At 41.9% G+C, this 14950-nt stretch overlaps 1 protein-coding gene across 3 annotated transcripts in view; it reads left to right on the top strand.

Annotated features, from left to right (window-relative positions):
* Positions 1 to 14950, top strand: part of ncam2a (neural cell adhesion molecule 2a) — a 181010-nt gene that overhangs the window by 148351 nt on the left and 17709 nt on the right. For all 3 annotated transcript variants that reach the window (XM_088291150.1, XM_088291149.1, XM_088291152.1), the window contains exons 6-8: positions 4241 to 4358; positions 6667 to 6836; positions 9407 to 9552. In XM_088291150.1, coding sequence (XP_088147276.1) covers positions 4241 to 4358; positions 6667 to 6836; positions 9407 to 9552 — 434 coding nt within the window. The remainder of the gene's footprint in view (positions 1 to 4240; positions 4359 to 6666; positions 6837 to 9406; positions 9553 to 14950) is intronic.

Genomic DNA, 14950 nt, shown 5'->3' with positions numbered 1-14950 from the left:
AGCCACAAAGTTCTGCTTGGTTGTATTTATTTCCACTGTTGAAGTCAACTGAGTGTTTTATTTATGGCATCGCTCATGGCGTTCAGAGTTTTGAAAGAGCATTTCAGAAGATGATGTAACCACAGTGTAGCGTTTGGGTTAGTATTCCGCCTGTCAGGACAAAATTGACAGCGATTATCGAGCAGGTGTTACCATTAAGTATTAAATGTGTTGCAGTTGCTTCTGTCAATCCCTGTAAATGATCATATTTTTATGATTATCATTTCTGAAGATGATAGAATTTTTTTGCACATAACGTGTGATTAGAACGCGTTTACATGAGCATTGTCGCGTCAGTTTTGTCGAGCACATACCAGAAATTAGAGTGACTTCAACATTGTGCAATTTACGAACATAAATGGGCAACCCTGACCTCGCCTAAATTTGACTTGTTTTTTTTCTCCCAAAATAAAGGCACCAAAAATATGAAATCCACAGTTTGAGTATACAGTATGTATAGTTTCAGAAAAAAAACAGGATCCAGTTTTCACAATGAAAGTAACTGAAACCTCAAAAAAAAAAAAAACAGTCGGAGTATTTTTATGGGGGGGTTGCAGCATGGCCATGACTGTACACAAGCAGCTCGAGATGGAGTGGATGGATGGGAGGCTCAGGTACATTAAGCAGTTTTATCAATCAGCTGTGGACGTTGTTGCTGGAGGACGTAAAATAAACAAGAAGGGGGAAAAAAAAAAGAAAAAGACGCACATTCTTGTCTGTCGACCCCGGGAGGTAGGAAGAGGAACGAGGACCGTAGCTCCACCGCTACGGGCCATCCTTTTCAAAGAAATCTTGTCATGATAGCACCTCAAAGGTTTACATGAGAAGTCAAGTGGAAATGTAAAATCATGTTATCTATTTTGAATCTTTTGATGCCGCTCAATGGCTCCTTCTTCTCCCGCTTGATCTGTGCGGTAAAAAATTGTGGAGTGAACTCCGCCTGAACCTCAAGCATGTGTCCTGCCCACACTTCCATTTGGCTTGTAGCAACACTCAGTCGTGCTGTTTTGTCGACGGTGAGCCGTAGGAAGTGTCAGTTTTGACTACTTCAGCACCATGTTAACAGACATTGCCGGACCCAGTCATGCGCAATAAGACTAAAAGCAGAGCGCAAGCTGCTTACAGTATACTTTCCTCCTTCCATTTGGAGGCATAAATATTCATACCTCTGTTGATAAGAGTACCGTTTTTTTTTTATATACATAGAAATTCAACAAACATGACTACAGTGGGTGAGCTGCTAGTCGCTAGTGGACCATTGATGACGGGGGGCTGCTGCCTTGACAATGAGGGTCAATCAATCCGAGGGCAATACAGCTAATAGGCTGAAGAACACCTCGGGAAGGAATCGCACAGAAAAGCTGCGATAAGCCTTTCATCCACTGCGTTAAAAATGTAGAGGAATAGGCTAAAACATGGCTCAGATGTGACATTCATCAAGGGATTTGTTGAGGCAAGTTCCTCCCAAGCGGCGATTGTTCAATCCAGGCTTAGACGCTCATTGCGAGTCTCGGTCTGTGTCATTAAGTGCACATTTAAGACGCTTTAATAAGATTGGGAAATGATCCTGCTGGCGAACAACATCAGTCAGCAAAATCTGTCATTGCTGTGTGGGAACGGGCGATGGAAAATGTGGCGTGCGAAATGCGTTGGTGCTTTTGAGATAGGAGTTGATTTCACTCTGTTGACGCAAAACATCTTTCGCCTTTGAAATGAATGCACATGTCCACTCGTCCGGCCTCGATCGCTCGGATAAAAACAAAGCTTTTTTGAATGTGTTGAATAAGGAAAATTGCACTCTATCTATATTGTACTTTATTAAAAAAAAAACACATTAGATAGAATGGAATAGTGTGTGCATCATAATTAATTAATTGCGGCTTCTCGCGATGTCCTCGACTTGGTCACCCTGCGGCAATAAAATATATACGGAGTGATATAATCAAGAGTTTCACTCAACTCCAGTGACTCGCTAATCTTTAATATTTGTTTTTAGCGGAGGATAAAAAAAAATAAATGTTCCTCTATAATCCGTAACATTTCTTATTATATGTTAGCATTAAGCCGACGAATGACAAAGTTACGCGCTTGTTTTAAATGCACTGCTAATCTTATTCACTTTGTCTTTGTTGACTTTGATATTGATCTTGAACAGGCAATGGCATTAAACACGTCAAAGCCTCGTTTCACAAGATTTCCTCACGATGCAAAAAAAAATAAAATAAAAAAATAATATATATATATATAGGTGTGATTTCGTAATTTTGACACACTAATTGTAAGATTGCCCACTTACATCTACTACTGGCAATTTGACCATTGACTCTTTTCAGATGTCAGGACAAACAAAAGGACTTCTTTTGTTAACAGAATCATAACCACGGAATGAGTATGCGCAGAATATCGTCATGGACACGCCGTGTTTGACCAAGGGATGAGTTTGGCATTGAAGAACTACACTGGTCTGTTCCTGGGTTAGCGTCTCATCCAATGACCTTTATCCTCATCAATATTTTTCTGGGAAAAAAAATCCCACATACATAATTACGGTGGAAGGAATCAGGGTTGTTATTAGTTGTATAAATATTTTTATTAGTTATATAAATGGATCAAGTCCATATTTTAACGATCCTCCCTTCCTGCGGGTCTAATGTCTGGTGTGTTCATGTCGTGTATGGTGTTCCGTTTAAAAGTTACTCTGCACACCGTGGGACCTGCTGTCGCTGCGTCTGTGTGCGCAATGACTTGTTTTGACAAGGTCCCACAATCCCTTGAGTGCTCTCCTGACAGCCTTAAAAGCCTTCAGTACACCAAACTTCGTGGTGGTGTTGCTGCTACACAAGCCCTGTGGTTACTTTTAACACAATATTTTCACATCTTATTGGTGGAATGGTGGTCCACGAATACTTTGGCTCAAATATCCATGTGATGTGCCAGTTTTGTTTTTTTGCATGTATGTGTGACTTGAGAATGACATGCATGGGAGGTTTTAATGGCTGTAATGAGCACGAAGGGTTTGTTGATTTGCTCTTTTGAAGCGGTGTCCCCCAGTTAACAAGGTTGCTTTCGCGTGGGAATGTGTTGCAAAGGAATAGTCAGAAGCGCTCGGGAGCAAAAAAAAATGGATTGGCGTAGAAATCGATGGTTATCACATCAGGCAGGTGCTTGCTTCTCTCAACCACAAAATCGCTACTATTGAAAATGACTCAGTGTTTGATTTTGGCTTAAACCAGTTTTATCCCAGGAAAGCTTTTGATGCTTGATGGGTGAGCTCACTCCGACCTCCGCTGACGGCAAATTAACGGAGCTGATTGTGTCAACGTCTACTCCGAAGCGTGGCAGTGGGACCATTAGTGATACACAGGTTCCCTGTTTTAGCATATGAAGAATTACAAAATGACATTTTTTGCATAAAGATACACTGGCTTAAAAAAATTGGAATGCAGTGCAGTACATTTGTAAACTATAGTTGAATTAAACTTTAAGTGCTATTTTTAAAACGTTTATTTGTCATCAAAACTTTATGCGCAATACATTTCATTGAATCATTTTTTTAAATGCATTTTTTTTTTTTTATCGGCACATATAAGTGCAGGATTCGTGTTCAAATCATCACTTGTCTTGCGAAAAGCACTTACGTCCGTTATTTTAGATTTTTAAATTTTTTTCCTTGATGTGGTTTCCGCGTTACCATCCATCCCATTAACGTGAAGAATTTAGAAAAATGCCAAAATTGGACAAATGTGTTATTCATTGAACAGCGTCGAAATTGTGTCCATTGTTAGAGTGGCATACAATAATATAAAAGAGACTTTTCAGGAATAAAATCTCTCTCGTTTTTGATGAACGCTATGGGCTCACTGTGTGTCTGTTTTTTATTAATATTGCCGTAATGTCCATAACCTATCAAAGCACCATTTGGTGGAGATAGACCTTCACAGAATAAAATAAATAATAATAATAATATTGTTGTGTTTGTTTGCAAATATGTTTTATTGTTAGCATGCTCCTTCCTGGTTCATGGGCAATGATGAACAACAAAATCAAGAAAATCACTTCATGTACTTGCACCTTTTTCCAGATTCTTCTCACAAGTTCTTCTTGGCCCATTGCACAACGTCTCTACAAAGTTAAAAAAAAATGGTTTCTCACGTGACGTTTTATGACACGGCTCTTTTTTTTTTTTTGCGTGTGTCCACAGTGCCTCCGGTTCTGTCCGTTTCCCAACAGTCATTCAACGCCACCGCCGACTACCAGGAGTCGGTCACCTTTACGTGCATCACCTCTGGATCTCCTGACCCTGTCGTCACATGGCACAGGTATCTTCTCCCATAAAACAGAAACATTGTGCGTCACTCGGCCATTCGTGGCTCAACATTTGCCAAACGTCAGCTCGGTCAAAACAGCCAAGCCCAAGTACTCGTGTTCATGAATGTGTCGATACTTCCTCGAGGTAAAACAAGGAGCTGTGCTTTGCTGGTTATAGATCAAGTCGATAAGCGTTTGCGCCTCTGAGGAATTTATATTCCGCCCGCGCGCAGAACCTTCCCCGGCCGTACGGTAATAGCGCAAGCGGCTTTGGGAGGAGTGGCGTGAAAATGACTGCCTGAAGAGCCTTTGACTCCACACTGACAGCTTTGCACCTTGTCATGAGGAAATTAGCTTGTAGGGAACTTGCTATTTCCACCTGAGAGTTTATTGATAACGGCGAATCTGTGCTTGTTCCATGCCGACGGGACGTAAAAGTGTTAGATGCATTTTAGCCCTCATTTTTACACTTTGATGGTGCCACATGTCTCTGCTGCGGCTTGTTGATGTGATGCTTGAAAGTAATACATTTGTCGCACCGTGTGAGGAATCTGCAGTTCTGCAGCTTTTGATGATCAAATTCTCATTGGAGCGCAGACCTCTGAGAAAGATTAACAATCCAAACTTCATTTGCAACGAAAACAAATTTACATTTACACCTGCGAGATGCATTATTGAATGTTAACAAAATCACTTCATTACTTTTGAGGAAATGAAAAAAGAAAAATCATCTTTCTTGAGGTTGTTTTTTTATTTTAGGGTCTAGTAACCAAATTAAAGTGCTGAAAATAGCTTGAGAATTAATTTGTTTGTACGCTTAACTGGTTGGAAATTGTTAAAAATGGATAGCTGTTATTTAATGTTATTGGTACAGAAAAAAATAGTCGGCCACAAAGTTAAGATTGCGTCCACGGCATTTGTGCCTGTTACACTGCTGAATTACCTCATCGTTTTATTTCCTGCATCCCACGTGACTCCAAAACTTTAAAAAAGAAAAAAAAGACAGATGTCATTTGGTGTAATTCGGTAAAATTATGTCGCTTTTGATGCTAAGTTAACATTGATCAATGTATCAAGTGGCGTGAGTGAGTGAGAGAGAGAGCTCACCATTAACCCATTTTTATTTTGTACAAAGTATAACCCTTTTCCATTTTTTACAGTATAACAATTCATGAAGAGCGGAGTCAAGTAACGCAGACCCTGACAAAGTTATTCATTTAACCTCTAAGTAACCGCCCGCTTTCGCCTCCCAGTTGCATTTCTCGTCAGCAGGACGTTTGGCCTCGCACCCATGCATCTTGGGTAACGGACTGCCTGTCAGTCAGCATAATGACATCCACCGAGCCGCCTGTCCCACGCCGCCCGTGCCGAAGATGAGGCCCCCTCTTCATTTCCTCTTTGGCTCGCCGACGTTATTATTACTTGGCTTCGCTGTTTCCTCTGCTGACTTTCAATTATTTTTGCTCACTCTTCCTACAGGAGCCAGCGTCACAGTGTTTCATTGTTTGCGTGTGCGCGTGTCTCGCAACACATTGCCCGAGTTCACAATATCTACCTTTGTCATTAGCATGCAACGCGTGACCCCGCCGCGCAAATCCATCAGCATATTCTATATTTGGTCTCTTATCACTTCTCAATTCAGTCGCACAATAGCTGAGGTCTGAAAAGAAAACAGGGGCCCGGCTTCAGATTGAATGTTTGCTTTATCGATGCCATCAAATAAACAGGCAAGAATAAAATTTAAAAAGAAAAAAAAAGGCGTTTCACACGGATTCCATTATTTTTCAGTAAGCAAACCTGTAAACGTAACGTCCTCTATGCTTTGTTGTACGGCGAAAGATTGTCATTTCTGACCGCTACGTGCACACAGCGGCAGTTAACATTTGGTACAGATGCAATATGAAAGCCGTATCAAAAAGTCTTCCTTGGAAAATTGGAGAAAAAAAGTTTTTTTGCCCCAGGAGTCAGAAGACAAGTGGCTTTAGGAAATCGAACCTGCCTCACACCGTGACGCGTGTGTGATGAAGATTATCAACGCTGTATTCCACACCGCAGCCAAGGGCTGCAGCCTGCAGCCGAGTGTAGCCAATACACGTCAGCCTTGACAACACTGACACACCGCCTGAGCAGAGGAAGAAGATCTCTCTGGGTGACAGAGTTTGAGAAGCGCGTGTGAAGAATGTTGATGGGGGCGAGGGGGGGGGGGAAGATGCATGGAGCCGTTCACTAATGAAAGAATCGTTTGAGCAAGTTGTAATAGCCTTTTGTCGGATTCTTTAGTTCCGTCCGCTCATTGTTGTGCTTGTGCCATTTGCGCAGGAAAGGCCAGCAACTGGAAGCGTCGGATCAGTACATTCTGAGTCAACTGGAAGGTGGGCGGAGCATGCTGACCATCCGCAACATCCGTCAGGGTGACGGAGGCTTCTACTACTGCAAGGCCACCAACAAGGCGGGCTCTCAGGAGAGGGAGCTCTTCCTCAAAGTGTTTGGTGAGTCACCGAGGCCAAGGGTCGCTCTTTTTGACCTTTTCCGACTCACTGAAAAATGCAAGTCGCTTTAAAGGTTGTGTACGATATAAAATAAAGATTTATTGGCGGGATGCTCGCATTTTCTCTGCTACATTGAGGTCATATATTCGTCCGAGATTCAGTTTCAAGAATTGAGTCGAAAGGTTTTCGTCGTGTTCTTTGTTGTTTGCTCAGATCAGCCTGATCAAAAACAAAAAAAAAAAAGATTTTTGTCGCACAAGCAGATTAACATGCATGCGGAGGGGAAGCAGTCATGAGCGTCTGTCTCCTGAAGCCAACTCGAAAGCCGAGTTTTATGTTATTGAATTAAACAAAGAGCCATGAATAAGTGAAGCAAGAGTCGCTGATGCGTAACATTTTCTAATTTTATATTAGGTCAGACTGTTTTGCCATTCAGCCCGACGGGGAGAATGCGCTTTGGTGATATTTGCTTTCGAAATTTCAGAAGTCAGAGCCAATCTAAATATAGCATTTGGGTTGCAGCAAAGAGACAAACATTTTAAATTCTCTTAGTGACTGTCCGAAGTAGCTTGAAAATATTCAAATTTGACGAGAGTCAAAATGTATCCTTTAAAAAATTTTTTTTAAAAAAAAGCCTTTTTTTTCCTTTTCAGAGTTGCTTTATGATCTTCATTTGAGACTAATAGTGTTTTCATTTGTATACAAATGATTTAAATATCAGTGCTGCTGGCATTGATGAGCTCGGTCTAGTTATTTTAATAACCATATTTATCATTTCAAATGTTATGAACCAATTTTGAGCCGAATTGTTTATTTTTTTTTTATTTTGTTAGACTCGCTTCAAAAGAGAATAAACTGTCTCTGCTGGAGAAGCAACACTTAACCACTTCTCTATTAAAATGTTTTGAATTTCTAATGATAAAAGTCATTTTGCTGTGTTTTTTTTCTATGCTTGATGAATGAAAAATTACATTTTTATGTTTTCATAATTCCAATCTTTTGATGAAAGTATTGGCGCGCACATCTTGATCAATGGTTAAGACACCATTACATTTTAAGTTATTGGAAGTGTAACAAAGGCATTTTGAGCGTCGTACTGCTACTAAAGTTAAATGCATGAATGCAGAAAGCGAGGATGTCCTCAGAGGTTTTCATCTTGTTTGTGCAGTGTACTTTTTTTTTTATATTCTCTTATTTTTTTTTTCTCATAAGAAACAAAAAAAGAAAGCACTTTCATACCCAGTGTTGCGTTTCGGGCTGAGTTAAATGTCAGAGCAGGTGAGCCATCCGTGTCAAAACCACAAGCAAACTTTTCTCCTTGGAGTGAAGTCACCTGGTGGCTCTTTTTTATTGGCTGCGGCGTAATAGTTAGTTAGTTGTTTTTTTTTTTAATTACCATATTTGCCGGACTATAAGAAGCACCTGTATATAAGCCGCAGCAACTCTAAAAAAAGAAATACAAGCCGCACCAGCCTATAAGCCGCAATTTTCTATGTTGAAAAAAAATAGTTGCTTACTGCATGTACAGAACAATTTTGTACTGTGAATGCAGATCAAGGTACATAAACACGGCAACAACTTTGCTAATTAAATCAGAACAGACCCATGAGAAAAAAAAATCGATATTTATTTAGCGTATTTTCTGAACTATAGAGTGTCCCCTCCTGGTGAAAGAAAAATCCACAGAAAAGCTGCACCGTCGTATTAGCCGCATGCTTCAAAATCTAGGGAAAAAGTAGCGGCTTATTTACGGTAACTAAAAATATTTTTCTGTACAAACCTTTCGCTTGGTCCGATGATCTTTAAGAACTAGTAGACTCCATATTCTGAGATGAATTATTTAACGTAAGCCAGGAATATCGCGACACGGCTGTCGAGCTTTTTATACTTCGATACGGAAGACGGTCTAATCTGTCCTACATGGTTCCCACTCTGATCCTCCCCTAGGACACATTCTCTGCCTACCCCATTTGACAACGTGTGACTCCAACGTCAAAACTGGCCTCATCTATTTATGTGTGCCACGATGCTGAGACACTAGATGGGTAGAGGCGGAGCCAGAAAAAAGGTCGAAGCCACACAACGGGCGAGCGCAAGTCACCAATCCACAAAAGTGCCAAAGAGGCCTAATCTACAAACAAAATCTGAAGCTAGTGAAAGCAGCCTTTGCGCCACTTAAAACTGTGTCAGAATGGAATCACCAGGTGCTGGAGCGCCATCCTTCCAAAGTGAATTTTTGCGCATGTTTAGTTCGAGGCGGAAAAAAGTAGAACGTGCTTCGCAGCAGAGGCAGGCTGGATGTTTGCGAAAGATAGAACTGTTTTATCTGTAAATCTGCTGAGAGTGGGCCAGAGGGTTTCCTCCTCGACTTAACAGAAGCAGAAGCCTGTGATTTATAAATGATCAGCACCTCAGTCATGCATCAGCTGTGTGTGTTTAAACCTGCCGGCGCAGCCTTCATCTCTCCTGTCTGACCGACGCTCTCATCTTCTCTCCCCCTTTTTTATTTTTTATTTTTTTATTTTATTCCCCCCATTCCTCCACCCCGACACATCCTCCGTGGCCTCCAGTCCAGCCTCACATCACACAGCTGAAGAATGTGACGGCGGTGGAGGGCAACGCTGCCATGATCTCCTGCATCGCTGAGGGCGAGCCGCTGCCGGACATCTCCTGGAGACGAGCCAGCGATGGGCGGACCTTTGTGGACGGAGACAAGGTAGAGACTGCCGAAAGATCCATCTGGCATTGTATTTGCGCACAACGTCATCCAGTTTGAATTTTATCAATGCTTTATGTAGTTCTCCTTTATGAGTCTCCCTTAAGCATGGTTTACAAGTTTAAAGGGAGTTGGAAGAAGGAAAAAAAACCGTATCTAGTTTACCCCCTTGCTCTTTGAGTATTTTACTTTCATATTTTCATTTCATATCAAATAGGTCATTCATTTTTGTTTGAATGTTCTCAACATACATTATAGTAATTTTTGTTAGATACTTTTGTTTTCTCTGATAAACTTTATAAGCTTTTCCTTTTGTTTCAGGACAAGATTTTTGAGATTTTTTTTTTTTACATTGTGACTTGCAACATAATTTTGTATCCATTATTTCTGCAAGGAATTTATTTTCATACACTCTTTTCAATTTTAATTGAATCATTTGACTTGGTGTTTAATTAAAAGTCTTGTTGTCCGTGTTTATATTTCATTTAGTTATTGCTCAAGTTTAAAGTGGAAGTGAAGACCAAAAAATTCTTAAGCATATGTTCTATGTGGCAGTACGAGTCGAAATATGTCATTCTGGTTATCGCCTTTGTGGAATATGAGCTGAGCAGCAAAATCCACCATTTTTGCACATCTCAGGAGGCGGCCATGTTGCCACCTACTGTCAACGGAAAATAACAATACAACGAACAAAACGGCACTTCTTCAGTAAACACGTCAACCGTGATTGGTCATTACCTGAGCCTTGAGAAACTGTGATGTCATTTTCAGACAGAGAGTGACAAAATGGCCGCCACCCGAGATGGAGTTTGCTGCTTAACTCATATTACACAAATGCAATATTAATATTTAGACTGAAGGCGCATAGAATATATTTCAAAGAATTTTTGGGAGGGTGACTTCCCCTTTAAGTTGCCATCGCATAAATTCGAACCAGGTACAGAAGCACTTGGCGGGAAAATCCACAAAGGTTGAATTGTGGCAACTGGACTTCTCTTATTTTAGGAAAATGCTTCACCTATAATGGAAAAGGCTTCTCCAGTTCGAAAGTTTTCATGTGGAGGCTCGCTATTTGTGCCTCGGCAGGTGTGCACCCTTCAGCTGCTCACAATCGTCTTGTTGTTGTTGTTGATTGTGCTGCATACCAATCGCTCGTTCACTCGCCTTGTGGCAAAACAGCTCGTTAGGGCCACTCTTCCGTGGAACCAGATGATCTCCGGGGGGAGAGATGTCAGGACACTGTTTCGAGATTGCTTTGCTCGTTTGACATACGCTAGGTGGCTTCTTTCACGCTTCCTTCCAAACAAGCGCCCACTCCCTATCACAGTTTGCCAATTAACACGTCGTTTTACGCAACGGATGGCTCGTCTTCTTGGGGTGCAAATGACCCGCTGACTCTGGAACCGAGAAAGCTGCTCGCTAACGTTGTGCCGTGCGCCTCAAACTCTCCAATAGGATCTGCGCTTCATGTACACAACATTGTGGAGTTTTCTTCTGCGGAGGTGTTCGAAGAAAATTCTTCTAACCACATGGAGGACGACCACATTGCACTTCCTCTTTTCTTCAGGTTTGGGAGTAAAGTTTTTTTTTTTTTTCCTGGAGGATTTGACAAAGGCTGAGTTTGTGTCTTCTGTTCTCGGTGGTAGGAATCGCTTCTGTTCTGTCTTTGAGATGGCCTCTGTCTTGTATTCCAGTAGGCCATGGCAGTCTAAGGACAAGGACAAAACCAGTCCAGTTGCCTCGAGTGTAGCTTTGCGGCTAACCATGACCTGGATGAAATTACACAAACATTTTGCAGCAGAATGTTTTTAACTCATTTACTGCCATTGACGTCTAAAGACGTCAAAGATCCATTTTTTTTTTCTTTTACTCGGATGTGTAGGAATTAATAACCCTTTGTTTTTTATTCTTTTTAATTATTTTTACTTCCAACTAAGACTGTATAGTTTCTGTTATAATTTTGCATGTTAAAAAAAAACCAAACAAAACAGGAACACCTCTAGGCTAATTGTCCGTAGGCGTGAGTGTGAATGTTAAAGCTTTGGCTATCACGTTGCTTTCACGTCTATGGAGAGTAATTGAGTGCCTGTGTGTGCCTTGTCGTGTTGAATGCTAAAAGCCAACATCTAAAGGTAATTACTGCTCGATGTCCTCATAAAAGTAGTCATAATCGTTCCCATCTGCCATACATGAATTGTTGAAATTAGCGCCACCTTACACCACAAGTGCTGCTCATAACTCATCCAAAAACAGATGCCGTTAATATTTTTGCTCCATAGTCGATGATGGATTCCTGACATTTGTTGTTAACGCGCGAGCCATATGCTCGCACGCATGTCGTAACTCTCAGGACGTCAATGACATTGTATTTATATTTACCACAAAGAATTATTGACGTAATGAACTGATAGCTATCCAAATTAGAAATTGAATGAGGAGCAGCTTGGCTATCTTAAGAATGTAATTATTGAGTGTCAAACACACATTCTCAACCCCCTCCCACAAAAAAAAAAGAAAGAAAAAAAACAGCTAGAGCATTCCTTTTTTTTTTTTCTGGAGAAAGGTCACCATAAAGATAAATGAATGCGTGTGCTGGCTTGAACCGCTTTGGCTGATAAATAACAAGTTGCAAATGCAATTATGGAAATGAAACAGGAGCCCAACACACCTAAACACACACAAAGACCGACTGAGTATGTGGGATGCGAGGCGTGATGGATGAACACAGTCGTTTTATTTTAAAGGCAGGACGTTCCTCTCTCAATTTGCTCTCCAATCTGCATACCAACTCTGCTCCTCTGTGAGCCTCGCTCAGCTTCACATTCCACGCACAGTCTCGTGTTTGCATTCTTGATCAACCGCCGCCGCCGCCACCCACCGCAAAGCGGATGCTTGCCCATATTTGGCGCTGGTTGCCAAGCGACCATACAGGAAGTAGCCTGCTGCCTTTTACCCCTGATTTGATTGTTGAAAAGGCTGCAACTCTGCAATATGAACTTGTCACCGTTTCAACACAAAGGTCTTATTTTGCTTTGGAGGAGGAGGAGATGAACGTCCTCAAATGGGAAGGCGAGATCCGGGGGAGATTAGACTCGTCCATGAGCTACAGATCCAGATAGTCCGATTTGATGCATCTACAGGCTGTCGTGTCCCAGACCGAACATCCATCCATTTGCATCATCCAAAGTAGCACAACATTCACGACTGACACTTTGCGGCATTTGCAAATTCTTCTCGTCGTTAGCATCAGAGTGGCTGAAAGCGTGCATTGAAATGTTCTTGGGACTTAAGAGTCAACAGCAGCTTCAAATATTTGGTTGCCGCTCATCTCACCAATGGCGCGACAACTGCTTTCTAAACACAATGCCGTTTATTGTTGAGGCCGAGCAGTAATCAAAAGTGAACAGAGCGGGCAAAAAAAAAAAAATAATAAAACAACCTTCTGAAGTAAGATGATGACAGTTAGTTTCAAGCCATGCTGACATTTACAGCTGGCATTTCTAATAAGTCTCAAGATTTGCGATGAATGCATACCCAGCGCCCCCCCCCCCCCCCATCTCAGAGTCAGATGCATGCTTGTATTATTTACTAGACATTCTCCCGCCTGCCCTTCACCAATCCTTTAAACCCGTCCACCTTTTTGCCGCATGCTGTCAAGGCAAGGCTGCCCCCTGTGCACAGAACACGTATGACTGCGTGAACACGCCATGTAGCCACTGTGAGTATGTGCGCGTCTGCACTTCACTGTTGTGTGCTGGCCACTTGCCTTCCACTGAGCTGCATATCAAACAGGCTGCGCTTTGGAGGCTGCCTTGGTCTCCACGCACACACCCCGCCAGTTGGCAGAGAGGGATGGGATGGAGGCGGGGCTGGTGAGCTAGTCATTTCCTGACTCAGAAGCTCCCCTCCTGGAAGATCTCCTCTCTCTTTCTCCTCCTCACTCATCCGTCCATCCTCAGCATTCAGCGTGCGCACTCCTCCAATCCCATTGACCCCAGCTGGCGAAGTAAACAGTCAAAGTGTGAAACGGTGAGCCTCTGCAACTTATTGGCTGACAGTACTGCTGTGATAAGAGTGACGATAAGCTAAATAGGATAAAGCGGAGGCAACAAAGAGTGTGTTGGGGTGAACTGGGGTCATTACAAAGTGTGAAATGTGCAAAGGAAACGTTAAGGGTGCACGCTTCAAGATCAAGCTTAGCGTAAGTCACATCTCCACCATCGAGTACAGTTCCAATTGGCTAATATGCAGAGCTGGGCACTTGACCCTTTTTTGCTGTTCAGCCCCCGACCTTCTGGTCGCGATCTGGCTAGCCTTACGGCCTCGACCCTCCAGCCTTATTCATAAAAATTGTCCACCCCCACCAAAATAAATAAAATAAAAGCGTTAAATACTCGTTCTCGCATAAGGAATTTGCATGCTAAGCTAGCGGGATGTCACACATTAGTTGCCGTGACGACTACTACTTTTCGTCATCCACTTTTTTATGGCGGTTGGCAAATATTTATGGTGCATTATCATCAACTTGTGTGTTCAACTCTATTTTTAATATTCTGCCGGTGTCGGGCTGAAACCATTTGTCACAATTAGCTAAATTTTCTATTTTGTCACAAATCTATACAATTGGCCAGTCCACGTTTGGGTGTTATTTTGACAAATTACTTACCAATTGAAAGTGTTGAAAATGCCTTGTTCCAGATGAACAAATATGCCAATTTCGGGGTTAGGCTTTTGGAGGTACGAGGATTCCGCCTGACACCAGCTAAATACAAGTCGTACCTGAGTATCATGCTCAGGAACAGCCAAACTTTGAAAAAGTGAAATACAAAGTCAGAATTTGAGTGTAAAGAATAATTCTAATCAATTATTAAGTCAACAATAATAAATGAAGCAACATAATGTAATTGCATCAGAAATGAGGGCCTGACTATGTCAAAGGTCACACGGCGGATGCAATATTTCCTTTCAAGTGCAGTTACTTTGAGAAATATGCACTGGTCCAGTGTTCCACCAACCAGAATATTTTTTCTCAGCCGCTGGATGTCATGTTCTTGCCGCGAGATGCGAGATGGCCTCGGATCGCAATGGTCCATTTGCTCAGGCACTAACGGTGGATACCTGATGCATGGCCCTGTTACTGTTGAGAGCCATTTCTGCCTCATAGTGCAACGTCAAGTACGGTTATGTGTTTGACAACACCCAAGAGTACACTAGAGCGCGATAAATACTCCGAAAGTAAAGCTACTGTCAGGTTAGTAATGAAAAGACGATGTCAAAAGTGCTTCGTCTGCTCCGGATTTGGCGTGCGTGTCTTCACTAACCTGCGGATGACGCTTGAGTCAGTTAGTAAAAAAAAAAAATGACAGCGGGCCTAAACAATTATTTTTCGCATATCCTG

Source organism: Idiotropiscis lumnitzeri, chromosome 3 (genome assembly GCF_059441095.1).
Source record: "Idiotropiscis lumnitzeri isolate Australia: NSW breed Sydney's pygmy pipehorse chromosome 3, RoL_Ilum_1.0, whole genome shotgun sequence".
Lineage (NCBI taxonomy): Eukaryota > Metazoa > Chordata > Actinopteri > Syngnathiformes > Syngnathidae > Idiotropiscis > Idiotropiscis lumnitzeri.
The sequence above is the reverse complement of the archived record's forward strand: the minus strand, read 5'-3'. Positions and strand labels throughout refer to the sequence as shown.